The sequence below is a fragment of the Drosophila nasuta genome, unplaced genomic scaffold (genome assembly GCF_023558535.2).
Source record: "Drosophila nasuta strain 15112-1781.00 unplaced genomic scaffold, ASM2355853v1 ctg7_pilon_split, whole genome shotgun sequence".
In the NCBI taxonomy this organism is placed as follows: Eukaryota; Metazoa; Arthropoda; class Insecta; order Diptera; family Drosophilidae; genus Drosophila; species Drosophila nasuta.
In genome coordinates this window covers 197,463-224,291 of record NW_026869620.1, presented here as the reverse complement: position 1 = coordinate 224,291, position 26,829 = coordinate 197,463, and the positions used below count along the sequence as shown (strand labels likewise).

Genomic DNA, 26,829 nt, shown 5'->3' with positions numbered 1-26,829 from the left:
GGAGAGGGAGGCATGATTTCTGGCACAGGGCTGCGAAGAACCTGGCTATAAGATGGCCTATCCTTCGCTGCTGGTGCCGATGCGATAGGATGCGCCGGACTTGTTGGCTGCTCTTCGTTGGCTGGTGGCGAAGTAATCAGATGCCGGCGCGTTGCCTGTTGATACTGCTGTGTGTGCTGGTGGCGGATATGTGGCTTGACCGTATTGGCGTTGAGCAACTGGCGAGAGCTGAGCAGTTTATTCCTGGCTTCTTTAAACGCTGGGCAGCCTTTATAACTGCTGACGTGGCTGCCCTTGCAGTTGACGCACTTTGATGCTTCATCTCTCCTCTTCTGGCATGTGGTGGAGGGATGACCGCCAGCGCATTTCATACACTGAAACGGGCGGCGGCAGTAATTCTTGGTGTGGCCAAAGGCTTGGCAACGATGGCACTGGGCAGGGTTAGTTGGCTTTGCCTGCCTTTCAACGCTGACCAGCTGGAGTCCTAGAGCCTGCAGCTTCAGGATCTGAAGGTGGGAGCCATCAGCTTTAGGCTCAATCTCGACTTCAAACAAGTTATACGGCTTGTTAGTGGAGTTGTTTTTGATTACCCTGATAAATTTGGCTTTATGGCCAATTTCAGCGAGCCTTGCAACAATCCATTCTGTTGGCGTGGAGTAGTGCAAGTGCCTGATAACGACGCGCAGGCCTCTATCTTTCCTCATTTGATGAGAGTAGAGGTGTGTTCCAGCATCATTTAAGGTGTTGAGGATGATATTATAAGTGCTTAGGCAGCTGCTTATGATACGGACACCGTTGGATGTACACTTAAACACATAGCCGCCTATGCCTGGCGCATTTTTAAGTTTTTCCAGTAGGGGAAGAATATCATCTACCTTAGGGATGAATAATGGTGGAATTTCTCCAACATTGCGATCAGAATCCCGTTTGAACCTGTTCTGGTACTCAACGAATCTTTGTACGCTTTCGGTGATTGATTGAGAGTCTCTTCTGGCTTGTTGTATAGATTTGGCTGCGTTACTTTTAAATGCTGGAGTTTTTATTGATTTGAACAGGCTTATATGGTCATCGCTGGAGTCAAGGTCAACACGCTTGCGCTTCGATGGTGTCAAGAGATTCTGGATGGATGGAGGTGAATCATTTGGCAAGCCGGTGTAGTTTCTGTTGTCTACAATCCAGTCGTCGATTAAAGGGGTGATTTTAGTTGGCAGTTTGGGAGCCACTGGTTCCGTCACTTGGATGCTTGCAATTGAGTGCATCAAACTGCGCTTTGTAGTGTTGCTGGCTTTCGTCTGTGTGTGTGCTGATATTGGCGCGAGATTTGGCGTCGGTTTTTCAAGTTGCGGTTTGGTAGTGGCTGCCTGATGAATGTTTTTGCTGCACTCTGGCTTGGTGTTGCCAACGGAGGTTCCAACAGGAGCCGCCATGTTAGATAATTTTTGTTGCTGCTTTCGTGTGTTGGCTGTCTGCTGGTTGTTTTTGTATGTTGATTGGTTGCTGTTGCTAACGGTGGAGTTGGCTGCTGTAGCCATGTTGGTTGTGTTTTGTTGCTGTTTTATATGGGTGTTGTCGTCTAGTTGTTGTTGATTTTCAATGAGTGTGCCTATGATGCCGGCACTTGTCGTTTTGGTTGCAGTGGGTGTCTTTGGACACTGGATTTTATTGTTTGTTGATTCCCTCCTTAGGATTGTCTTGTTTGGTGAAATTACTTCTAGGAAGTATTCTTCGTCGGAATTTGACGTGGACATGTCGGGAGAAGTGTGTAACAACGGTCGAGTGGTGCCTCCGGAGTCGGAGAGAGAAATAACACTTTCATTAAAAGACATTAACTTCACTTGTGACTTTTAATTTGTACACCTTTTTGTTTTATATTTTATTTTTACTTTTAAGTGGAGTAATTAAATATATAGAACAGCACAAAAAAATTTTTTCTTTTTTTCCGAAGTTAATGTCGCGCCAGTCAGAAGCAACTGATGGTGATCTTTATTGTTCTATTACTCTTATAGCAACTTTAACAATTATTTGGCCTTAGGGATAATGTTTATAGGTACATGTTGCCTGCTGGGATTGACTTAATAATTAGTTTGAGCTAGATAAATGTTGTCAGTTACGTTGCTAGGGTTAAGGAACAATGTTCCTAAACAAATATAGTTTTAGAGTAATTGCTGTTTCTTATAAGCTAGGTTTAGGTACAATTGAATCTTATGAAGCTACAGTTTTAGTTTAAGTATTGGACATGAGTAACAGATTTAAATTAGGCGTTAAGGTGGGTTTGAAAAGACTTAGTAATATAGAATTAATCTAAATGTAGTGTTACAATTTTATTACTGTTATTCTTCTCTCTTTTTTATTTTTATATTTATGCACAGGTTTAATACGCCTACATATTTTATATTTAATAAATAACTTGCAACTCTGCCGCTAACATTTGTCAGTGTAATTAATTCTGTGGAATTGGCGGATGATACTGGAGCCTGTAGTATTTTGCTACGAGCTAACGAAAATAAGAATTGCAAAACTCTTTTATGGTCCCTTCTTGATGTGCAGGTGCAGTTGCCTTGTTATAAATGTTGTACAACTCCTTATAACATAAAATTTAAAGATAAACTTCAGTTTTTCGCTTTACTGAGTTGCTAAAAGCCCCACGGGTACAAACTTCACTCCAAAAATGTATTCAATTGCATATATTATTCGATTGAAATTAATTCTTTCCAAATCCATCGTAACAATAAAAATTCAAATTATTTAATTTACATCTAAACTTATAACTTCAACATTAGATATAACATAAATACATAAAGGATTCATTTCCATTTCTTATGCAATTCAAATTAATTTCTTTCAATTCCAGTGTAACAATATAAACACAAATTACATAATTCATACATGTATCAACTTAAAAGTGAAGAAACATTTGAAATGTTGTTTACAAACTTCACTGGTTTTAAGTGCTCGAGTTGAGTTTGTTAAATTTCGTCCAAAGGAGTTATTCCAATTTTATAATGAATCCAAGAACGTTTTTTGGTTTTTTGTGTTCCGATATAAATTGCAGTCGCGGATGCGTGAAGTAACGACGGATCTGATAAGACAAAGATAAAGGTAAATTAAGAAACACTCATAGTATAAGCTTATTGACTACTAACTCACCAGCCCTTGGTCAGTATAAGCGTAGGAGACTTTCAAAGGAGCACGGCGATAGTGCATGACGTCGCACTTAAGACGTCGGTTTTATGAAAAAAAGTGGGTAAACAGAAATTTCGCAGATCTTCAAAAATTCCATTGTTGCACGCTGCAGCTTCATTTGCTCCACTTTCACACTGATGCTGGACATAAATGTGTTCAACAATGATCGGTTGTTTTTAAGCATCTCACAATCCTCTGAATAAAGTTCAATGTGAGACTGCTGTTCCCAGGTATAGATCAGATTTTTTCTTATGCGATTCGAATTGTCATTAATGGCTTCGTATAGTGCCATCTGGTCGGTCAAGTTTAAATTCTTAATTTTATCTGTACATTTAAAAAACGGGTGCGGTCACATTGCGGGATCTCACACTGACCGGATCGATGAAAATTTTTGAAATTTATGGTCCCTTCTTGATGTGCAGGTGCAGTTGCCTTTTTTTAATGTGGTGCAAACTTGAGTTTTTCGCTTTACTGAGCTGCTAAAAGCCCCAACAGTTGGCCATTTAGTACTATACGTAAGAAACTCTCATTTCTACTAAAACTTTACATAGTTCGAAATAGTTTGATAGCATTTTTGTCTCTTCATACAAAAAGCATTAATTTTTTATTAAATTCAAATTAATTCGTTACAGATATATATATAGTAAAAACTTAAGCGCTTTAAATGTTGGGTACAAACTTCACTCCCAAAATGCATTCAATTGCATATATTATTCGATTGAAATTAATTCTTTCCAATTAACTTTACTTAACTTAATTATTTAATTCATCTATAAACTTAAAACTGAGGAAACATTTGAAATGTAGTTAATTTGTTAAGTTTCATACAAAGGAGTTAACTCCAATTTTATAATGGGTCCAAGAACGTTTTTTGGTTTTTTGTGCCCCGATATAAGTTGCAGTTGAGGATGCGTGAAGTGACGACGAATCTGATAAGATAAAGATAAATTTAAATTAAGAAACACCTACTATAAGCTTTTCGCCCTTTAACTCACCAGCTCTTCGTTTTTGCCATTATTAGCGTAAATGACTGTTAAATGAGCATTGCGATTGTGCATTGTTCTGTTCATTTGATGTCGGTTCGTTGAAAAAAAGTGTCGTCCAAGATTCATGCTTGTTATATCCAGGATCTCCAGCGATGGTCTTTTGGCTACAATTTTCCAGAGGCTTTTCTCATTTGAGCAGCTCCTGCGGTCGAGACCCAGACGCACAAGGTTTCTTAATGACTTAACCACATCGCACAGATTGGATTCGAAGCACCAAACTCTCTCCAGCATCAAGCCGCCAATCTTGTCTTCAGTGACGCCGTATTTGGTTAAAAATTTGAAAATGTAAAGCGGTCTATAGATTGGGTTAGTTGTTTCTTCATATGTGTCGAGCAGGCAAATGGTTATTGTCCGCAGCTTGGGCAAATACATACATCTGTCGAAATAATGGCCAAGAATGTAAAAGTCAGGTGCAACCAATTCCTCAATCAACCGGGACTGTGGAAGGGCACAATGATGGGTTGGGTCGTTAGCTCTGACGAATTTTCTAATGACTAGCTTTCGGAACTGCCTCCATTTTGGCAACAAGCAGTAGCAAAAATGTTTATCAGGCTTCACACAACACACGCCAGGAAAGATGTTCGTCAATATTTTTTGTGCTTGAACAGCAATACGAAAGTCATCCAATGTGTAGGATAATATTTGTACTCTTGGTAAAGAGTAATTTTCGCAGATCTTCAAAAATTCTATTGGTGCACGCTCCAGCTTCATTTGCTCCACTTTCACACTGATGCTGGACAGAAATATGCTCAACAACGATCGGTTGTTTTTAAGCGTCTCACAATTCTTTGAACTTAATTTAATCCGGGATTGTTGCTTCCATGTGGAGATCAGATTTATGTTTATGCTTTTCCAATTGTTTTCACTGGCTTCCGAAAGTGCTAATTGATCGCTCAAGTTTAAATATTTAATTATTGCCAATTGGCAATAATCATTTAGTACGCCCAACATCGTGGTGTATATCAATGTAACTGTAAATCGCCTTGGAGCGCTACAGTGTGGCCATCAACGTATATGTAAAAGGGCATTTCAAAAACGAGTGCGGTCACGTTGCGGTATTTAATTTCGAGTCCATGAAAATGTTTAAAAAGTTGGTTTTATTATACAAAAATCAGTCTTGTAATTTTCCAATTGGGTTCAAGAATAGCTGACAGCTGACTAACAATTTTTTAAATCACTACAGTGTTAATCATTGTTGATGAAATTATTATTCTTCCATTCCTGCACTGACTGAATTATTATTTCCTTAATAACCGACAAATCTGACAGACAGGTGGACAGATTAAAAAACCGAAATATTGACGGATCTCAGCAAATATTTCGGTATGTTTATCGATAAAAATGCGATTTTCATGACACTTCAAATTTGTATACTTAAAAATTATTGCAATTAATACTTGTTGCTAGTTTGCAATTCTAGATAAAAAGGCAATTGACAAAGGAAAAGCTGAAAAACATTGGTACAACCAGAATTTGCTAGAATTATTCTAGATCTATGCTTCTATAACTCGAGTAAAATGTTTTGTTTTATTTCAGTAACGAAAATTCTAACGAAAATCATGATTTGCAGGTGCAATACAGTAGTTTTGTTTTAATATGGTGCAAACAAAATATAAAATTTGGGTATATTCTCCAGTTTTTCGCTTTACTATGTAGGTTGTTGAAAGCCCCAAATGTATGGCAATTAGTACTATACGTAACAAAAGCTATTAAAGTAAATTTTGGGGGCATTAACATTTTTTCACGCACTCCTATTTCTAGCTTATTCTACTTATTTAAGATTTCTTTTTGCACATATTTTGTATTATTTAAATATATAAAAAATGGTCACACTGTATTGTAATATATCGAAGAATTGGGACGTTTTCTTAACCGCGATACAAACATTATTGATAAAAATAAATGTCGCAAAAGCTTGATCTCCAACAAATTGAACTATAATAAAAGAATGGCAAAATATTTTTTGAGATTTCAGAGAAAATACAATAAATAATTATTCGAAAGATTTTGTCCATGACGTAAACAACAAAAGCAATTTAAAAAGTTGTGCGCGCCTATTGTGAATCAGTATGAGTGAACAGTATATTTTTTGGGATATTTTTTATTATTATTAGCATTAGCTGTCGAAAGGAAAATCAAATATTCAAAATGTAAAACTATTAATTATACAATAAAAAATACTTTACATTAATTCAAGAATTTGACTTCGATAAAAACACAGATATCCAAAAATTTCAAAGACATCGATGCATCGATATGTGCAATCGATGTTTTTGCATCTCTATAGAATGTGAGCTTGTGGTCATGCTGAACTAGCTGGGAGACAAGTAAATGTGAACAGTGAATACTGAGACTTCAACGCTTTCGGTTGGAATACTGCTGGACGGGTAATTATAAAAGCCACGTGTTTCAACCCGCTGATACGGGCAGACCAGGCTGCTTGTTGGCTCACATTGTCAGTTTGGTTCAATTGTCTTTTTCTTTTCTATTCTATTTTGTTTTTTTTTTCTTCTTGTGGGTCTCTGCGATTTGCAAATTGCAACTGACATTGCGCTAATTGATTGCGGTGCGGCGACCCAGCAACAGTGAATAAAGTTAACAGTAACCGCAACGTGCAAAAAATCTGTCAAAAGGAGAACAGCAAACATACTGTTGTTGTGCATATATACGAAAGGGCATCAACAGCAGCAGTTAATAATTAATTGTTGTTACAGTGTCTCATCATTTTTATTTCAATATTTTTTTTGCGCCGTCTCGTATATTTGTTTACTTTGTCCGGCTGACTGCTGTTTTTTTGCGGCTCGTGTCGCTGTTTATTGTTGCTCTTGTTGTCGTTTGTTATTGTTGATTTTTGTTGGCCGTTCAATTCGATTAGAGTGAACGAACGCGCAACAGCATGGCAAGCAACAACGCCACAGCAACTGCCACCGTTGATGCCACCAACAAATGCAATGGCTCATTGAACTCGCCGGATCTTCTGGAGCAGCCGGCTCGCAAAATAATCAAACAGCAGCCGCAGCAGGATTATCACCTGGAGCCGGAATTGCAGGACGGTCTCAGCTGCAATGATTTGTTCAAAAATGGCGAAGGCTTAACCTACAAGTAAGTGATCGTTCCGCCCTTCAATACCCCTCTCACACCCCTCACTCAATTCACATGCAACAGGCCATAAAAAAGTGTCGGCGTCTTTCATCTTTCAAAGTAAACAAATAAGTTTCCACGCATAGACGAGAAGCAAGCTTTCAGAAATTATTGCAGCAAAGTTTTGAGGAGAAAAGAAAAGCGGAAAAAGCTAATCTTATTTCTAACATAATTATGACTCCCTTTTATTTTTGAAAAAAGAATATGAATAAAACTGTACTAACGTAAAAAGACAGCGTACTCTTGAAATTCAACAGTCGCGTTATCAGCAGGTGCATCGATTTTATCAGTCAGCTTTCATGTACTATATGAATAAATTAATTGCAGAGAATAATCGAGGCTACTTTATGAAGAAGATCTAAATTAGAGAAAAGGATATAAGGGTATTATAACTGTGTGTCGGTAGACAGAAGGACTCCCCATAAAGAATATATATTCTTGATCAGCGTCGACAGCCGAGGCGATATAGGCATGTCTGTCCGTATGAATACCCACATCACAGAGACTATAAAGAACAAAGCTATATCAAATTTGTTTTAGATTTTTGGCACGCTACAATCACACGCTCTTTATGATGCCTTAAAATTTTGTTGTGAAAAAAACAACTGATGCAGTTTGGTTTTAGTTGTTATGGTTAAAAATTTGGCATATTTTCTACTCTGGAATGTATTTTTTGAGCTCAATAGTATATTGATATACCAAATATAGCCTTCGGTATATTTTTGTATTTTTACGATATAATAATTTGGGTTATTTTAAGAATAATTTCGAACTGTAGAGGGTATCTCACAGTCAAGCACATTTGTATAAAATCTATACCGTATTAGTATAGTGCTTGTAAATTTTTAGAGAAATTGTTTGTAAATAGAAGCTATAATCCAGACCAGCTTTGTTTAGTCAATAGAAATTAAGTATGCTATCTATCGAAATATCATTAAAAATTCGTGGTTTACACTGGATCATAGCTTTGAAGCGAATGACAATGCTTAAATTCTTAAAAGCAAAAATAAGTGACAATATTTAATTCATTAATTGCTTATATGCAAAAAAGTGGTCAAATTATTTATAGTGAAAGAATTCTTGAAATTTGTGCAGCCAAGTAAAATGAAATTATAAATATGGGGAAGCTGAGCTCGCAATGTTAATCCGATCTGAAATGTAACTTCGCTCCATCATGAATACTCAACTATTTACGCACATTTCTTCTCCCACATTTCATCCGATGTCTGACTATGATTATTTGTTTGTTCACCCTTACCCTCACATAGCGATTTTCTCATATTACCCGGCTTCATCAACTTTGCCGCCGAGGAGGTTGATCTCAGCTCGCCACTAACCAAGGCCATAACATTGCGTGCTCCGCTCGTCAGCTCGCCCATGGACACGGTAACCGAATCCGAGATGGCCATCGCTATGGCGGTAAGTCAGAGATGTGAATGACATGCGAAACTAGTCGCATAATAATAATAATTATAATAAGGGCACCCACAAAGCAAGGCTGCAATACGCAACGCGATCTTGATTTCGCTTTCAATCATTTCTCTCTCGCTCTCGCTCAAGCTTGCACTCGCGCTCAAGCAAAGCATTAATTCTATTCTATGTTATCAGCATGGTACATATTAACATTACCGCTGCATGTTAAGTGAAATCGATATGCTGCGCAGCGCAGCCTTGCAGTTGAATGGTGTCGATAACCGATAACGTTGCGGCCAATGCACCGATGCAGTGTGACCATTTTGCATTGTCAATCATTTATGTTCTGTTATCCATTTCGTTTGTTTTCAAGTTATCAGTTTTGCCTTTTTCCATTCAAATTAAATTAAATTAAATTAAAATTCAATATAATTAGCTTCATTTCCGATTGCATCAGCTTCAAATGCTTACTTCTTTGTTCCGTATAAACATCTACGTACATAGATCTCGGAGAGGGTTCAGCAGATATTGCTGACAACCTTTTGGAGGTTGCTCTGCAGTTATTTATCTAGTTCAACTTGAACTGAACATGCTGTTCAGCTGGGAATATGGGGTATCGTACAGTCGAGTGCACTCGATTGCATTTTGTTTGTTTTCGGTTTTTAGTTAAAAATTCAACTCTTGCGGTCACGCTGCGAGGCACATCGCCTTCGGTCTTCCAGCATATAATATATGTATGCTATACACATCAGTATTGTAGAGTATAGCCTGAACATATATGTATGCATATACATAGAGTATCGGTGTCGCTCCAGTTGTGGTTGTAATTGAACACTCTTATGCGCCTCTATAATCGCAATTGTTTCCTTTCAAAACAAAAAAACAATGCTTGGAAAATGTTTTTTTTTTTCTTTGGCACCCACGCGCAGCTGTGTGGTGGCATTGGGATCATCCACCACAACTGCACGCCGGAGTATCAAGCGTTGGAGGTGCACAAGGTTAAGAAATACAAACATGGCTTTATGCGTGATCCATCGGTGATGTCGCCGACCAATACCGTTGGCGATGTGCTCGAGGCTCGACGCAAAAATGGCTTCACTGGCTATCCCGTCACCGAGAATGGCAAACTGGGCGGCAAGCTGCTGGGCATGGTCACGTCCCGTGACATCGACTTCCGTGAGTATAACCCCGAAATCTTGCTCTCCGAGGTGATGACCAAGGATCTGGTCACCGCCCCCAATGGCATCACCTTGCCCATGGCCAATGCCATACTCGAGAAGAGCAAAAAGGGTAAGCTGCCGATCGTGAATCAGTCCGGCGAGTTGGTTGCCATGATTGCACGCACCGATCTAAAAAAGGCCCGCTCCTATCCGAATGCTTCCAAGGATTCCAATAAGCAACTGTTGGTGGGCGCTGCAATTGGCACACGCAACGAGGATAAGGCGCGTCTCCAGCTGCTGGTGGCGAATGGCGTTGATGTCATCATCTTGGACTCGTCGCAGGGCAATTCCATCTATCAGATCGAGATGGTCAAGTACATCAAGCAGACGTATCCGGATCTCCAAGTCATCGGTGGCAATGGTTAGTAAATAAGCGGAGTGTTTCCTTTTCAGGTATAGATCAGAATGATAGACAAATTATTACAAATATGTTAATCAGATCAAGAACCAAAGTATTTCAATTTGTGTAATCAATGAACCGAACACACCATTTAAATAAGTTATAATCAATTAACATTCATTAAAGTTTGGTAGGTAATTACTAGCATGCAGCATCGAGTGCGATGAACTAAAACAAAACTGATCTCTTCTTATTGCACGACGAAATGTTCCAAAACACGCTAGGTTCGTCCGCGTAGTTAGTTTTCAAACCTCAACTGAGTGCAAGCAGAGGCGAAGAATTACATTCAATGCTAACCTGTTCGTATTGCACGATAAACTGTCACAAAGCTAATTTCAAGCTTAGTTTGCGTAGCTACTTTTCAAATCAATGTTTAAACTTTAAATGAATGTAACCAGCGACAAAGAACTGCAACGCAACTTCAATGCTAACCTCTTCTTATTGCATGACGAAGTGTCGTAATCTATGTTCTCTAAATACAGCCTCGTAGCTCTTACCTTTTGAGCCACTCAGTTAGGACAAGGATTTTGATAGATTACATCCTTATTTTAATCAATATATTCACATTTTAATCGGAAATTGGAAATTTTGTGACGAACTCCTTTCTAACGCCCATTCCCATTTCTCGCAGTTGTGACACGCGCCCAGGCCAAGAACCTCATCGAAGCTGGTGTCGATGGGCTGCGCGTCGGCATGGGATCCGGCTCTATTTGCATCACCCAGGAGGTGATGGCTTGCGGTTGCCCACAGGCGACAGCCGTTTACCAGGTCTCCACGTTTGCCAAACAATTTGGCGTGCCCGTTATTGCCGATGGTGGGATCCAGTCGATTGGACACATTGTCAAGGCATTGGCATTGGGCGCCAGCGCTGTGATGATGGGCTCCCTGCTGGCGGGCACATCGGAGGCACCAGGCGAATACTTCTTTTCGGATGGCGTTCGCTTGAAGAAGTATCGCGGCATGGGTTCCCTCGAGGCCATGGAGCGTGGCGATGGCAAGGGTGCGGCCATGTCGCGTTACTATCACAACGAGATGGACAAAATGAAGGTGGCGCAAGGCGTGAGTGGCAGCATTGCGGACAAGGGTTCCGTGTTGCGCTATCTTCCATACTTGGAGTGCGGTCTGCAGCACAGTTGCCAGGACATTGGCGCCAACTCGGTCAGCATACTTAGGTGAGTGCCAATCGAAGAGTGAAAGAAGTTCAAAGAGCGATAACTGAACTGGAGTGTCTTTTTTTGGCTTGCAGACAAATGATCTACAATGGGCAGCTGCGCTTCATGAAGCGCACCCACTCGGCACAGCTGGAGGGCAACGTGCACGGCCTCTTCAGCTATGAGAAACGTCTCTTCTAACAGTCAAGCAGCGCTGCCACGTCGTCATCCTCGATTGGCGGCGATACGGGGGGCGCGCAGCGACAGCAACAACAGCAGCAACATGCACATGCAGCCAATCGAGCCCAGCATCAACGGCAGCAGCAGCAGCACCAGGGACAACATCTCGCAATGATGCAGCGTGCTCATCGCGATTACATGGCGCAATCCTCCAACTACATGAGAGACAACATTACAAATGCCAATCGTAAGCGGCCCATCTAATGGGATGTGTCGTGCCACCCCCCTGCCCATCTCCATCCCCCTCTCTGAGAAGAAGAAATCCATTAATTTCCAAGTTTAGTTAGTTGTTCAATCATCTTTGAAATAGCTCGTAAGGCTCTTGTGTCGAATTGTCGAATCTTTCTGCAACTAAAAACAAAAAGGGAGTTCAACTACCTGCGATCCACTACTAGAAGCAGTTCGTACTTACACCCTAAAACTACATATATAAATCTATATATATGTATATATATATATACAACACAAATTATACACATCCTTTACACACACGTACAACACATATGTATAGAAAGTATGTATACTCTTTATGGCCAAAACATATTAAATATACAATTTGTTCTGAAGAGAAAAACGCTTCTAATTTCTCCTGTGTGGTTCCTCATTCCTCATTCCCGCAATAAATCATAATTGTTAATTATAATTTCATATTTGATTTGATTGTATATAATCATATGTAGGCACATACATAAATAAATTGCATGTGACAAATGGATCCAAAATGATTTATTGTTTGTATTGATTTTAAAAATGTATTTATTATTTGTTAGTTGTATTGATTTTAAAACGCATCCAACTATTTGTGTTTTATTTATTTATTGAGTGAAAGAGCTGTACAACCGATGAAGGAAGCGTTCTATAACAGCGCAGTTGAAGAAAATGAATTTTAACCTAACCCGATGGAGGTTGTCAATAGGAAATTGAATTAAAAACTAAAAATCTGATGATAACTTGTGATTTGTATCAATATTTATAATATATCGAATTTCGAATTTTGTTGAGCAGATGCAATTTTGCTTAAACAATGCTGCTGAAAGTCTTTTACCAAAAGAAACTAAGAGATTCATTATTATTATCTGTTTTTTTATTATCATAATATTTATAATTTTAATTTTGATTCTTGATTTAGTTGTACATATATATAGGTACATAAATATATATAAATAAATTACATTCGACAAATGCTTCGACAAATTAATGATTTCATTTCTTGCTCATCTTGTTGACCATCTAAGATTAGGGTATTATAAATATAGTGCTCTGAGAGAATAGTTTCGAATAATAGCAATAAATGTAGTAAATATATGAATCAAAAATATTATTTTGTATTTGTTAAGTAAATGTTTTCGTGTTTAGTTTGTATTTCGTTTTCTACTATCGTTTTTTTTTTTTTTTGTTTGTTTTGTTTTTTTGTTTGTATTATTTTTAAATTGTAGCTAAGATTATTGACAAAAAGTTTTGTGCGGAATGGAAAAGAAAAAGAAACAAAAAACAAACCCATTTTAAGGACACTTAAACAAAGCTTTATATACAGTATATATATGTATATGCGCATGTGTGCGCGTATGTGTTTCTCTGGGGGACAAGAAGAAGCGCAAACGTGAAGCCTTGACAAATTTGAGGTTAGGTTGAGCAAAATGATATGCAAAGCGATCTCGACTCGAGTGCAACACTCGCAAACACACACACACACTACACTACACTACACACCCATGCGCACACATACACACACACACACGCACACTTGCATGCAGGCAGGCATATCAAAAATATATATGTTTACGGTATATTTATATACTATATGTAAATATTTCGGTAGGGGGACTGGAGGCAGAATCGGGGGTCGGGAGTTGGGAGTTGGGAGTAAAGCAATTCAATGGGTTGGATTGTCTGGAGCGAGACAATGCCATTTCTCATGGAAGTGGTCGGGTAGACGGATACAGTCGAGCCACTGCTGCAGCCGATCGCCTTTGCTTTGTGCGCCCAGCTGCAGGCTGCCCAGGAAGTCGTTGCTTTTGCCCAAGTCCTTGTCCCACACGGTCAGAATGAGCATCTCCTTGTTGAGATCGTGGGGACTGGCCTCGAAATAGAACTCCTCGTTGTATATGGGATTCAGTGTGCGCCACTTAACGCTCGTCTTGTGCTTCTTATTCTTGTGCGCATCCGGTTTCAGTTGTCTGTGCCAAGCAGCGAAAAGAAACAAGTTATTAGCGAAGCTCAAAAGCTGAACCCAATCACTTACAGCTTGACAAAAGGATCCGAGCTACCATTGTTGTCCATGGCCAGCAGATTGATGCACTGCTTAACGTTCACGACCAGCGCTCGGCGTTTCGTGTTGTAGCACAGCGAGATGAGCATCTTGCCATTGGGCCAACTCTGCGACATCTCCGCCTCATTGCTATATTGATCCTCCACGCCCAGCGGCACCGATATTCGATACTGCGATGTGCTGTGCACCTGAAATACAAATTTCAAAACCATTGTAAAATTTGACAAATAGTTCATACTTTTTTAATTTATAGTATGTAGAAGAGTATTATAACTCTGTGCCTTGCCTACAGGAAATGTATGTAACAGGCGGGTTTTCCGAGTTTAGATATATCTATGTATATATTCTTGATCAGCGTCAGCCGAGACGATATTGACATGTCCGTCTGTCTGTCCGTATGAACACCAAGCCCTGAGAGACTATAAAGGCTATTAATTTTTTTGTGGCAGCATTTGTTATGTTTGCTCTCAAATGAAATTTATTTCAAATTTTTACAACGCCCACTTCACTTGTTTTTTTCCCAATGGGTAGCGGGTATCTCACAGTCGAGCACACTCGACTGCAGCTTTCTTACTGGTTTATTTTTTTATATTCCTACTCTAGCTACATACTATGTATATGTACTCTAAATATACGAGATTGTTATCAAGATGCGAGAGATTTATTATCAAGATGCTTTATTCAATCCCAATTGTGTTTTGTGTCATGCCAAGCCCATGACTGGCAGACAGTCCAGTAGATCGCTAGATGACTCGTCTTGCAGACAGTCTGGTGTACGCGCCCTCTTAGCACAACGCGTAATTTCCCTAACGCCTACTTTTCTCAAAAAACTCTGCAAATTGACGTAAACAAGACCAGTTCTTGCCAAAAGTCTGGTCCTAGCTCGGGATTTTTTCTCGAACATGTGCAATTTTGCTATGTTGGATGATAAAAATAGAAACTGCAATGCATTGTCCAGGGCAAAGAATATAGAAAACGGCGAAATAAATTAATTTTTTCTTTTAGCTATTAGATTATTTAGTTATAAGTAAAACTGTTTAGATAATATATAATTTTAAGTACTCATTGTTTTAGTTTAAATAAATTTAATTTGAAGTACAATAAATATTTTATTGACTGCATATATTTTTGAGCGTATTTTTATTTTGCATATTCCGAACTACGCACTAGAATCTAAGCACAGATTTTCTGCAAGACCTGAACACCAGACTGTCTTGTAGACACGTCAAGTACAAATTGTAGAAAATCAGTTCCGCGTATACGGCAAACTGAAAGGGAAAAGTCTATTCTCGTCTTGTGTCTACACAAGACGTGACTGGAAGACATCATGTATGTTGTCTGCTACCAAAACACAATTGGGATGTCGCAAGCTGTCACCAGAATGGCCTGAGATGGCCTATGCAGACTCTGCTTTTTATATCCGCTACTACCACCGAGACAATATAGCCATATTTGTCTGTTCAGAGGCGACAGACTTTATGATTTCTGGAATTCCTGATTTACTTGTAATCAGATAAAAATCTTGAATTTTTCAAAGAATTAATTTAATATGACGAAAAACGGCGGCTGCGTCGTGTCTTAATTGATATTGTGGTATTTTGTAGTAGTGTATCGATAGACCAAATATAAGTTTCGGTATATGTCAGTATTTTTTGCGGTATATTGAATTGGTAAATTTGAACGACAATATTGCTGTTGCACTGTTTTGCTTTTGTTGAAAATGAGTCGAGCACACTCAACTGCATCTTTCTCACTTCTTTGAGTATGCTTCAGAAAATTTACAAATGTGGTTAACACCATAGCTAAGAAATAGTTTATGTACACTCTAAGTTAATTGTGCAGTATTAGTAAATTTGTTTAATTAAGATTGCCCATTTGAAATGATTGATTTAAATAATATTTATATTTATATCCCAATCATAACAGAAATTTGGTAAAATAAAATTGCTTTGAGGAATTACTCTATGAATTTGGAAGGGGCACTTTCCATATGCTAAAGATTTCAACTCACCGTGGAGAGACAAACCTTGGCAGCGCCAAGAAAATCGTGACCATATTTGTCATCGTCAAAGAGCGCCACATAGAGAAGGGAATTGCCGAGCTCCTCGGGCTCAACACCAACAAACTGGAGGGTCTCATTGAAGTCCGGATTGCGGGTCTTGTGCACAGTTTTAGTGCGTTGCCAGCGTGTGTATTTGGTGTGAGCCTCCGGCGTAATGATGTTCAGCTTGCAGTAGGGATCAGCCAAGCCGGCGGCATCCATGGCGGGCAAATCTCGAGCACGCACCATGGTGCAGTCCAGACTGTGGAAGCTCTCCCGATAGCTGATGGCAATCTCCAGCCAGCCGAGCAAAGGGTCGCGACAATGCTGCTGCTGCTGTTGATGCGGATGTTGTGACGTTGGGCACTGTTGTTGCTGGGATTGGGTGGCCGAGTTGCCAGAGCCGGAGCTGTCGCTAAAGGACCACGACGAGCTGACCGAGCTGCGTCGCAGGAAGCTGCTCTCACGACGCAATTGCGCGACCGTCGACACATTCGACATGCTCACATTGTCGTAATCCTGGCCAGCCAGCAGATGCCCCTGGCCCTGACCCTGACCCTGACCCGGTCCCTGACCCTGTTGGCGGCCAAAGAAGAAGGAGTTCGAGAGTTTGCGTTCGCCGCCATCGATGAAACTGCGAATGGAGCCGTAGGCGCGCAATCGAAAGCTCTCATCACGCTGGAGTCGCGATGCTGCCGCCGCAGATGCAACTGCAGCTGCAGTTTCCCTGCTGGTGTTTCCCTTGGCGGAGGAGGCGCCGTCCAGCTCATCCTCGCCCTCGGACTGCCCGCTGGCGTTGCTGCTGCTGCTGCTGCTGTCGTTGACCCTGATCGTTAGCTTCTTGATGCGTGCGCCACGCGTCGGCGTCCCGTGGCAACTCTGCACCGCCCGCCCTCCGCCTGTGGGTGTGGCCATGGGCGTGGCACTGGCACTGCGCGGCATATCGTAGTTGGGCAGACCCTTGAAGAACCACGCGCCCGACTTCTTCCACATCTCGCGCGTCTCGCTGCAGATGCGACACAGCCAAATCTCGCGCGTCCGTTCGCTATTGTTGTACCTGATGTTGATGTCCACGCTGCACTTGGTGCACACCGATTTGCGGCAGTCCTCGCAGATGATGCGCTGCGGCCGCAACAGTCCGAAGGTGTCGCCACATAGCCGACAACAGTTTGGACCCCGCTCGACCGCATGCAGCTTGATCTTCTCGACACGCTCGACGAGGCGGCCAACGCGTTGTCGCTCCGCTGTCTCGATCTCCTCGTTGCGCCGGATCACCGATATGATGGCCTCTTGTTCCTCGGGGCGCAGCGGTTCATTGGTCTTTGAACTGCTCCAGCCGGCTTTCAATCTGCAACAAACACAATTGCACGTTTAATACACTCTGCGCTAAGCGACGTCAAGGAAAATACTAATTTCCCCCAATATTCCCCTCATTGAGGGATAATCTAGAAAGTACAAGAAATGTATGCAGCAAACTACAAAAATTATTTCTTCTTTATGAATTCTGGAAATCTTAGAAGACATTCAGGAAATCACAGTCGGGTCTTTACGGTATATTTTGAATGTAGTAGTAAATCGCATTACCATTTCTTATATCTACGAAATTTTGCTTTTTTTTATGTCGGATCCTCGGGTCTTAATTACTTTACGCTTTATTTTGAATGTTGTAGTATATTGTTTTATCATAATATTTAAGAATTTTTTTTTCGGTATATTCATATTTCAACAATAATATACATTTCGTTGTATTGAAATTTGGTTGTGATCTCATAAAAAAATCGCAGAAAAATCGACTACTGCTGTTTATCTTAATTAGCTGTTGATCAATTTATGGTATATTTGCAATACCGCGTTGTATATATCGCCTTACCATATTTAGCATTTGTTAAGATTATGTATTTTTTCAGTATATTTATATTTTAATAATAATACCGCATTTGCTTTGTTTTGTCTTTATTGAAATTTGGATGCGATCAGATCAAAATCTTAGAAAGTATTTATAGATTTGTATACTGCAAAAACTGCTGTTGGTCTTAATTACTTTATGGTATATTTTGAATGCAGTATTATATCGTCAAATCAGATTTGGTATTTGGTATTAGGCACATTTAAGTATTTTTTCGGTATATTCTTATATTTCAATAATAATACCGGTTTCGCTTTGCTTCGCCTTTATCGACTGTAGCTGTCTTACTTATTCGTTTACGATTTTAGAGAACATGAGGCGCGTCATCTAATTGGAATAATCATAAACGCTGGGCATAAAAGTTTACGACGTATAGTCGGTTCTTATAGTATCAGAAATCTGGAGAGGCAGACAGCCTAAAGAGGATATTCTTATAACAAAACATTTTGGTGGTTTAAAACCGGAAAAATCCGAAAAGGATTGAATTATTCTTTCCATGTAATATACTTGAGCTAAGCACATGTGGCGTGTGGCATGTGGCATGCGGCATGTCGCATGTCGCATGTGGGGTCAGTGTGCCGCAAATGTTAATGTTAATGTTCGGCTGCTTAATGCGCTATTCATGTTGTTATTGTCAGCTCAACTGAGTCTCAGTCGCAGTCGCAGTCGCAACTCCATGGCCAAAATGTCAAGTTCAAAGTTAATTAAGAAACAACGACGCCTCGACGCTCAGGAGAGCAGCGAAGGGTTGACATGGTGAGGGAGGAGCGGTTAGAGGCCAAGTTTGGGTCCATGTTCGGAGTTCGGGCTTGCGCGTTTATAGCCACTTTGGTATCACTTACACATGGCATTAAAAACGCAATCGCTTGTGAACCATACGGGCGCAAGCACACACACACACATACACACACACACACACACAAGCACACACACATATGGATGTGTGCTATGTAAATTAGGGTGGCCCTCTATTGTCATGTTTGCAGTTCGCCAGTTAACCCTGTAATCCCTGCAAACATTTCTGAAGTGCTGGTGGCCCCATTACTTTTTGTTTTTTTTTTCCTCTGGCGTCAGCATCGCCAGCATTCAACAGTTGGTTCACTTAGGCGCTTCCATTAAGCGCCACCCAAATCCCAATGAGTTTTGCTAGAGCTGCTAAATTTGGCGACAATTTTGGGTGCTTTTAGCCACCATTCTATTTATTACAATTAAGATCATGCAATTTCAAATTAAATACAAAATATGAAAAATAAACTTTTTTGCTAGAGACGATGCATTTGGGAACTTTTTCGTGCGTTTAGCTACCACACTATTTATAACAATAAAAAAAATAAATCAAATAAAATTAAATAAATCGAATAATAAAATATTTTGCTGGATTTTGGGTGCTTTTAGCCACCATTCTAACGTATTCATTACAATTAAGATTATGAAATCAAATTAAATAAAAATATGAAAAATAAACTATTTTGCCAGAGGTATTCAATTTGGTGACAATTTTGGGTGCTTTTAAACAACAGTATATTTATCGTACTGTATAATTGAATTTAGTATTTAATAGATTTAACCCTCTAGTGTCCAGGACCGCCTCTAGACAGGCAAAGTTATAAACACCTTACCTTACCCTGTTTTTTTTTTGTTTTTATAGATTTGTGTTTTTCGTATTTTTCAAAATGAATTCCTAAGCGTTTGCAACACATATCAAAGCTAACAGAGCTACAGTCATTAAAGCTCCGTAATTTATTCATTTCGGGCGCAAAAAATTGTTTGGAAAAATCGCTAAATAAAAAAATGTTGTTTTAAATTTAAGAAGTCTGTTTGCTCGAATTAAAATTATTATTATTGTTCATTATTCGACAGCGCAACCCACGAAATCAAAAAAAAAAATGTTCGTTAACTTGTTATAGCTTTTATAAGGTCTAAGCGGTCCACGGTCTATAAATCTCAATCTGAGGAAAGGCAAAAGTTTTTCAGAATAAACGTCTTAAGTAATCACAAAAATAATTTTTAAAATTTATTATAAAAATTTATTTATGATGAAATAAACTTGAATATAAAATAATAAAAATATTAATAATTTGATGTGATGCGAAATAATTAAAAATGATATAGAAAACGGAAATGATTTTGATACTGCTGCATTTAGACGCATTTAAAAAAAATTCTATTTAATTAATTTTTTAACTGATAATATTAAATATTAACTCCATTAAAAACGTACTGCTTATTTGAAGTCAAATAGGTTTAATTTTTTATAATTTAAAGTTTAATTTAAATTTAAATTTTAGTCAAATAGTATGGCTTAGATTAGTTTATTTAAGATAATCGAATATTTAAAAACTTTATTGATAAAATTAAAATAAAATGTACAAATCAAACATTTTTGCAAAAGTTGGTCAACTTTGGGACTATTTGTGTGACTTATAATGAAATGATGAAATGAAATACAACAAGTAAGAAAGTTTCAGTCAAGTGTACTCGACTGTGAGATACCCGCTACACATTTTTAATAAAAGCAATATATTTTGCGGTATTATTCTCAAAATATACCGAATATATTGCAAAAATACTACAAATATACCAAATTATATATGTGGTATATAGATATAGTACCACATTCAAAATATACCATAGACGGCACAATATACCAGATTGTCAGCCAAGGCAAATAAGACCCCTAGTAAGTAGACGTTTTTGCCCATACAAAAGTATTTCTTTAATAATAATTATTAATAACTAGTATTGTTATTATTGAATATACTAAAATTCCCAACTTTAGCTTAAAAATTACGATTTTTTTGATTTACGGGGGCGGAAGTGGGCGTGGCAAAAATTTGAAACAAACTTGATCTGCGTGCAAACAAAATTATAGCTCTATCTCTTATAGTTTCTGAGATCTAGGTGTTCATACGGACAGACGGACATGGCTAGATCGTCACGACTGTTGACGCTGATCAATAATATATATACTTTAAAGGGTCGGAGATGCGTCCTTCTACCTGTTACATACATTTCCTGTCGGCATAAAGTTATAATACCCTTCTACCCTCTGGGTAGCGGGTATAAAAAACAAAATGTTAAATATAGACAAGTTTTCTCGCTTTGTTTATTTTTAAGGAATTATAAAATCGTGTTTATGAATAACTCTTCGCGTTTCCTTGAAATTCTCTATCTGCTTTTATTGTTGAGGTAAAAAGAACAGTCCTTAAATAAATGCATCGAAAACGAAAGTTCTAATTTTAGATTTATAAACAATTCATAATTGTGCATTACTTTCGCAACACAACTTCTCCTTATTGAAAAGGAGTTGCGCCACTTTGCACGTCCACCTGTAAAGTTAGTTGCTCCTCATTAAAAAGGATGTACATATATAAGGCGCTGCCGAACTTGGCTACGAAATTTGAATATTTTCTTAACATGCAAATTAAGCTTCACGCCAACTTTCTGCAACTTTGTCGGCTGTGAACTGCGAAGGAAAGGTTTATAAGTGGCTGTCGTAATCTTGTTACGTTCTCAGAATGTTTCTGATATTGTTGAAAATGAACACTTCGCCATCGAAGGACGTAGTTTGTTTTCTTTTTCAAAGAATTAGCAGATGCACAATTATAAGTGAACTATCGATAAAACGTATTGTGACTGTTTTGCTCTATTTAACTTCACACTGAAAAACACTTTACGTTACCAGGCTGCTACAATTTATGAAGTATTTATACATACATACATACATATTTTTTACAGAGCAGCGAGGTTTATGCAAATATGGCAGGCGAGAGCAGAACATCAATTTCACACATACCCAACTGGCCTCACCCCATATACACACGTACACGAACACTCACACGCACACACATACGTATTTTTGCATGTACATATGTATGTACTATATGTTCAACAGTTTGACATGCAAATCTGCCTTCATGCTCTCTCGCTTCGTTTAGTTCTTTTTTGCTGTTTGAATTCGTATTTGAGTTCCTTGTATTGCGGTTTCGGTTTCGGTTTCGGTTCGGTTTGGTTTTGTTGCCTTGCCTTGCCTTGCCTCGGGTTTATTGACTTGCACGTGCCATACCAATTTACAGTATACACTCGATATGACAAACTCGTTTGTCACTTTAAAATAAAGCACAGTTAATAATCAAATACTTCAGCCATTTGAGTGACAGCAATAGCTTAGTATATACCTTCTGGTATAAAGTATATTTCGTGGACAAATAAGCCGCCACTTTGGGCTTTACAAAAGCCACATTTCGCGAAGAGAAGACTTGATATTTTTCTCATTGACGAAAGCAAACGAACTTTTTACTCCTATGTTGTATGTGTGAAATAGCGAAATTAAATTGTTTTTGTATTTGTATACAATTAAAAAACAAGTAAGAAAGCTACAGTCGAGTGTACTCGACTGTGAGATACCCGCTACCCATTTTGAATAAAAGCAATATATTTTGCGGTATATTTCTCAAAATATACCAAATATACTACTAAAAACCAAAAAAAATATACCAAATGGTATATTTGGTATATCGATATAGTACCGCATTCAAAATATACCATAGACAGCACAATATACCAGACTGTCGGCCAAAGCAAATTAGACCCCTAGTAAGTAGGCGTTTTTGCCCATACAAAAGTATTTCTTTAATAACTTCGACAATTTTTATCTGATCGCAACCAAATTTTTAGGAATCATAACTACTATAGTAATTATTATATATATATAACTCTAGCTTTAAAATTACGCTTGTTATTCGATTTTTTTTATTTGCGGGGGCGGAAGGGGGCGTGGCAAAAAATTTGAAACAAACTTGATCTGCGTGCAAACATAACAAATGTTGTCGAAATTATAGCTCTATCTCTTATAGTCTCTGAGATCTAGGTGTTCATACGGACAGACGGACGGACACACAGACGGACAGACACACAGACGGACAGACGGACATGGCTAGATCGTCTCGGCTGTTGAAGCTGATCAAGAATATATATACTTTATAGGGTCGGAGATGCCTCCTTCTGCCTGTTACATACATTTCCTGCCGGCACAAAGTTATAATACCCTTCTACCCTATGGGTAGCGGGTATAAAAAAAGATAAGCAGTCAATGCATGCTATCGCGTATCCACTGTATTTGCAACCATGCATGTATTTGCGCGTGTGTGTGCGTTAACCTCGCCAGTTGCCTTGAGGGCCGGGCCATAAGCTTCAGCCTCAGAGTCAGCCTCAGTTTCGATGCCAGCTACTTTCGTGCAGGCTTCTGGAGGTCTGTGTCTGTGAAGCTGGTGCAACAGGCAAATCGAGTTGCAGGAGTTGCGTTTTGTTGCATTTGCGTGCTGCAAATAATTTGCTTGTCGCATTCGAAGCACTTAAAACCCAATTGCCAAATGCACTTAACAAGTGTGCACAATGATTTGCATTTTATTTTGTTGTATTTTATGAGTATTTTCAAGCATAACGGCAGTTCATCATGCGACAACTGCCGTCGCCTTATCGTCCAACAACAACTATGCATGCACGTGTGTGTGTGTGTGTGTGTGTGTGTGTGTGTGTGTGTGTGTGTGTGTGTGAATATGGCCGATCAAACTGTCGTTGGCAATGCTAATTATGTGTATGTATGTATGTGCTGCCCACGCGTCGCCATTTTTGCTGCGCGTGTGTTAAATGTTGTTTAGACAGTTACAAATCAAAGCGTTTGCCAAATGATTGATTAGCTAATTATACAACTGACATAACTGAGCAGACACAAGCACACAAAGTTAGATAACATGAACTAACGCCTGTATTTAATTCACTGCGCTCGTCGATCTCTTAGTGTGTGTTATCGATAACATGCAGTTTTGTGTTTGTGCACAGTCACGCCTGGTCTAAATTTTTTGCATCCGAGAACAGCTGTAATTTTATGCTTTTTCTTACTTTCGCGGTTGAGCAGACACAAGCATATAAAGTTGGATAACATCAACTGAACTCCTGCATTTAATTCACTGCGCTCGTCGATCTCTTAGCGGGTTATCGATAACTTGCAGTTTTGTTTTTGTGCACAGACACGCCTGGGCTCATTATTTTGCATCCGAGAACAGCTGGCATCGTATGCTTCTTCTTACTTACACGGCTGCCTGCCTGCCTTGAGCTGTAATTTGAATTTCAAGTACACGCTTGTCAGCACTTCAACAAACGCGCTATGCGGTGCGGCTCCCCTCTCCTCTCCTCTCCTCTCGCCATGCTCCATGCCACTGGTTGGCTAACCCACCCAGACATTGGCCGGTATCCATGTCCAGGGTGCATGCGTCACGCACAGCACAGCACAGCAGACCAGAGCAAAGCACAGCCGAGCAGCACATTGTTTCTATGCTATTTTATGTGTACAATGTGTACTCAAAATGGAGCTGCGAAAAATGAGCGAACGAACGGAAGTGTAAATTGAGCACTTGAAACCTGCTGCCTTCTGCCTTCTGCCTGCCACACAGCTTGGCATGGCAGCGCGGCAACAGCGCCTGCTGTGTGTGCTCTGTGTATTTTGCGGCTTGCCATTATGCATGAAATGTACTCCACTGGCTTGTCTTCTACTTGTATTTAATTCAGCGTAAAGCTCAATTCCCATATTCAGAGAGTCAGCTGGGATTGCGCTTCGCAGTATGCTACACACTTTGGCTTTGACACAACATATGCTGCTAGTCTTGCCTCGCCTACGCCTCCTACGTATGTGTGTGTGCGTGTGTGCGCGCTAATGTAATTGTACATGTAAATGGGCAGACACTCCCCTCGCCCTTAGTCCCTCACCCCACCCCACCCCTCTCGAATGCTGCCCAGTTCGTTGGTCGCCGTTAAATTGCAATAAATTATCATGTGGCGCGGCGGCGGCATTCATAAAAATAAGCGAAAATTATTCTCGCATTATTAAATTTTAATTAATCTGTCAGCCAGCGGCATGCCAGCAATTATGATTAGGCCCAGGACGAAGGACAGCATGTGGCTACGGCTTCAGTTTGGCTTTTTGGCTGTCTGTCTTAGGTCTTCTTGGGTCCTTGACAGCAGCACACAGCCAATTCATGGCCACACACAACACACATGCACACATACATGGCTATCTCCTTGCGTTAGTGTGTGTGTGTGTGTTTGATTAGCTTTAAACGCGAAACATTGTTGTATGTGGCTTAATCAAACATAAGCACACACACACGCACATTTGGAGAGTTGGACAGCAACGCGACTGACGCAGTCAAAGTTAATTAAATTAGAAACAAAGCTTTTGTCGACACATTCTATGTGCGACAATTGAGTTGGCATTGCTGTTGTTTTGCTTAGCGCTAACTGTTGCGCGCCGCTTGTCGCCTTATCAGCCAGCAGCAACAGCAACAGCAACAGCAACAACAACAACAACGATTACAAAAAGCCAGCAGCTTTTGTTTATGACGCGCACAAAGCCACAAATACATCCACATTTACATTGTCGTTGTCTCGGTCGCTGTCGCTGTCGAACTTTTGCAGCTGCGCCCAATTGTTGCATTTTATCAATTTGTGTTGCCTACATTTGAGCGCACTCTTCATGACCACCAGCTTTGTCCTTGCGCTTCTCTCTATTTTAAGCGTTAACTAACTTCTACTTACTTGGCACGCAAGGCCAGCTGCCTGTCGCTGGGGCAGACAAACTTGTTGGCCGTATTATTGCGATTCGCGAAATCCATCTTCTCACATTATTGTCGCTCACTCAACATTTCTCTTCGTGTTGTGTTGTTTCCCGCATTCAATTAAAACCAAAAAACCAACCAGTAGTGTTAAAACAAACACACGCGCACACACAAAAAACACGCGTGCAAATAAGGCGCACTCTCGTCTTGTTATTGTTGATTTCAACTGTTGTTTTGCGGCATACAACACAAGAGGCAAACAACAACAAAATGAGACGAAAAAAAAAATAGCCACACACGTCTAAATGCGCACGCAATTGGTGAGCGTCTATCTCTATTCAATTTGTACTGTTGCAGCCACAGTCACAAAGCAGCTACAACTGTATCGCTTTTTTAAAAGCTGTTTTATTTAACATCTGTATCGGTGTGTGTCCACAGACAAGTTATCTAAAACATACTTTTTAATGCTGATAGAATATACCAAAATACAGAAACGCCGAGAATTGCAATCTGCAATCTGGCCACACTTTCACACTAAGGTGCTTTTCTTAAAGTACATATAACCCATCTCAGGAATATTTGTTCCGCTCCCACAGAACAGATTATCGTCAAAAATATCGTTTTAACAAAAAACAGCATTGTTTTGCTCAGACGAATGAAGCAATGTTTGGTGAGTGTTAGGAATGCGAAACTCGAAAAATGCCGAAAATACACTTCAGGCAGTTTTCAGTATTTTTATACCGAAAGTACTTATTATGACGTTCATGGTCTCACTATGCTGTAATGCTGTTATTTGAATTGATTATGATCGATAGATTGCGATCATATTAGCACGATACGATAGCAAAACAAACATTAATGTGCCAACTCCAATTGAAGCACTGGCAACTGCAAAATATAGCAAAATGAAAGGCTGTAAGGGGGTTGACGAGGTTTACCAACTTGCGTTTGGTTGGCATGGGGTTGGCTGGTAGGCCTCATTCATCAAAAACAGCCTCAGTTTCAGTCCCTAGTTTCGCATATTTGCACGCGCTGGGCCAAAGCAGAGCTCGTTTGGGGAAACAACACTTGAGCACGAGCACGCATCAGAACGCTCTATATCTGTCTCACTCCGACCACCATTCGCGCCTTGTCTGTGTGTGACCCCTGGCAACTCTCTCTTGCTCCCTGTCTCGCACATCAGCTTGACTACTGGCTTCCGGCCAC

The 26,829-nt window shown here is 39.7% G+C and overlaps 3 protein-coding genes across 5 annotated transcripts; 1 reads left to right on the top strand and 2 right to left on the bottom strand.

Annotated features, from left to right (window-relative positions):
- Positions 1-3,763: 3,763 nt before the first annotated feature.
- Positions 3,764-5,382, bottom strand: LOC132798070 (uncharacterized). 2 transcript variants are annotated; one of them, XM_060809793.1, is made up of 3 exons: positions 4,604-5,382; positions 4,179-4,524; positions 3,764-4,112 (listed from the first exon to the last, which is right to left on the bottom strand). In XM_060809793.1, the coding sequence occupies exons 2-3, from the start codon at positions 4,458-4,460 to the stop codon at positions 3,999-4,001; spliced, it is 396 nt and encodes a 131-aa protein (XP_060665776.1). In that variant the 5' UTR covers positions 4,461-4,524; positions 4,604-5,382; the 3' UTR covers positions 3,764-3,998. The 2 variants fall into 2 exon arrangements, with proteins under 2 accessions (XP_060665776.1, XP_060665775.1); XM_060809792.1 differs by having other exon boundaries at positions 4,179-5,382.
- A 1,127-nt stretch (positions 5,383-6,509) lies between these two features.
- Positions 6,510-12,516, top strand: LOC132798090 (inosine-5'-monophosphate dehydrogenase). 2 transcript variants are annotated; one of them, XM_060809813.1, is made up of 6 exons: positions 6,510-6,616; positions 6,810-7,331; positions 8,639-8,789; positions 9,713-10,364; positions 11,035-11,575; positions 11,650-12,516. In XM_060809813.1, the coding sequence occupies exons 2-6, from the start codon at positions 7,126-7,128 to the stop codon at positions 11,753-11,755; spliced, it is 1,656 nt and encodes a 551-aa protein (XP_060665796.1). In that variant the 5' UTR covers positions 6,510-6,616; positions 6,810-7,125; the 3' UTR covers positions 11,756-12,516. The 2 variants fall into 2 exon arrangements, with proteins under 2 accessions (XP_060665796.1, XP_060665797.1); XM_060809814.1 differs by having other exon boundaries at positions 6,602-6,616; positions 6,816-7,331.
- An 861-nt stretch (positions 12,517-13,377) lies between these two features.
- LOC132798089 (rabphilin-3A) lies at positions 13,378-25,984 on the bottom strand. Its single transcript, XM_060809812.1, has 4 exons — positions 25,604-25,984; positions 16,075-17,452; positions 14,037-14,251; positions 13,378-13,971 (listed from the first exon to the last, which is right to left on the bottom strand). Exons 1-4 carry the CDS (start codon positions 25,678-25,680, stop codon positions 13,668-13,670), a joined length of 1,974 nt encoding a protein of 657 aa, XP_060665795.1. The 5' UTR covers positions 25,681-25,984; the 3' UTR covers positions 13,378-13,667.
- Between the last annotated feature and the right edge of the window lie 845 nt (positions 25,985-26,829).

What these genes read in the sequence shown, in the direction of transcription:
- LOC132798070 (XM_060809792.1), bottom strand. Translation starts at nt 5,180, where the DNA reads ATGTTGGGCGTACTAAATGATTATTGCCAATTGGCAATAATTAAATAT. An exon ending in ATGGCAAAAACGAAGAGCTG is followed by an intron (nt 4,113 to 4,178) that starts GTGAGTTAAAGG and finishes TTATCTTATCAG; the next exon opens with ATTCGTCGTCACTTCACGCA.
- LOC132798090 (XM_060809813.1), top strand. Translation starts at nt 7,126, where the DNA reads ATGGCAAGCAACAACGCCACAGCAACTGCCACCGTTGATGCCACCAAC. An exon ending in AGATGGCCATCGCTATGGCG is followed by an intron (nt 8,790 to 9,712) that starts GTAAGTCAGAGA and finishes ACCCACGCGCAG; the next exon opens with CTGTGTGGTGGCATTGGGAT. An exon ending in CCAAGTCATCGGTGGCAATG is followed by an intron (nt 10,365 to 11,034) that starts GTTAGTAAATAA and finishes CATTTCTCGCAG; the next exon opens with TTGTGACACGCGCCCAGGCC.
- LOC132798089 (XM_060809812.1), bottom strand. Translation starts at nt 25,680, where the DNA reads ATGGATTTCGCGAATCGCAATAATACGGCCAACAAGTTTGTCTGCCCC. An exon ending in CAGCTGGCCTTGCGTGCCAA is followed by an intron (nt 17,453 to 25,603) that starts GTAAGTAGAAGT and finishes TGTTTGTTGCAG; the next exon opens with ATTGAAAGCCGGCTGGAGCA. An exon ending in CCAAGGTTTGTCTCTCCACG is followed by an intron (nt 14,252 to 16,074) that starts GTGAGTTGAAAT and finishes TTTGTATTTCAG; the next exon opens with GTGCACAGCACATCGCAGTA.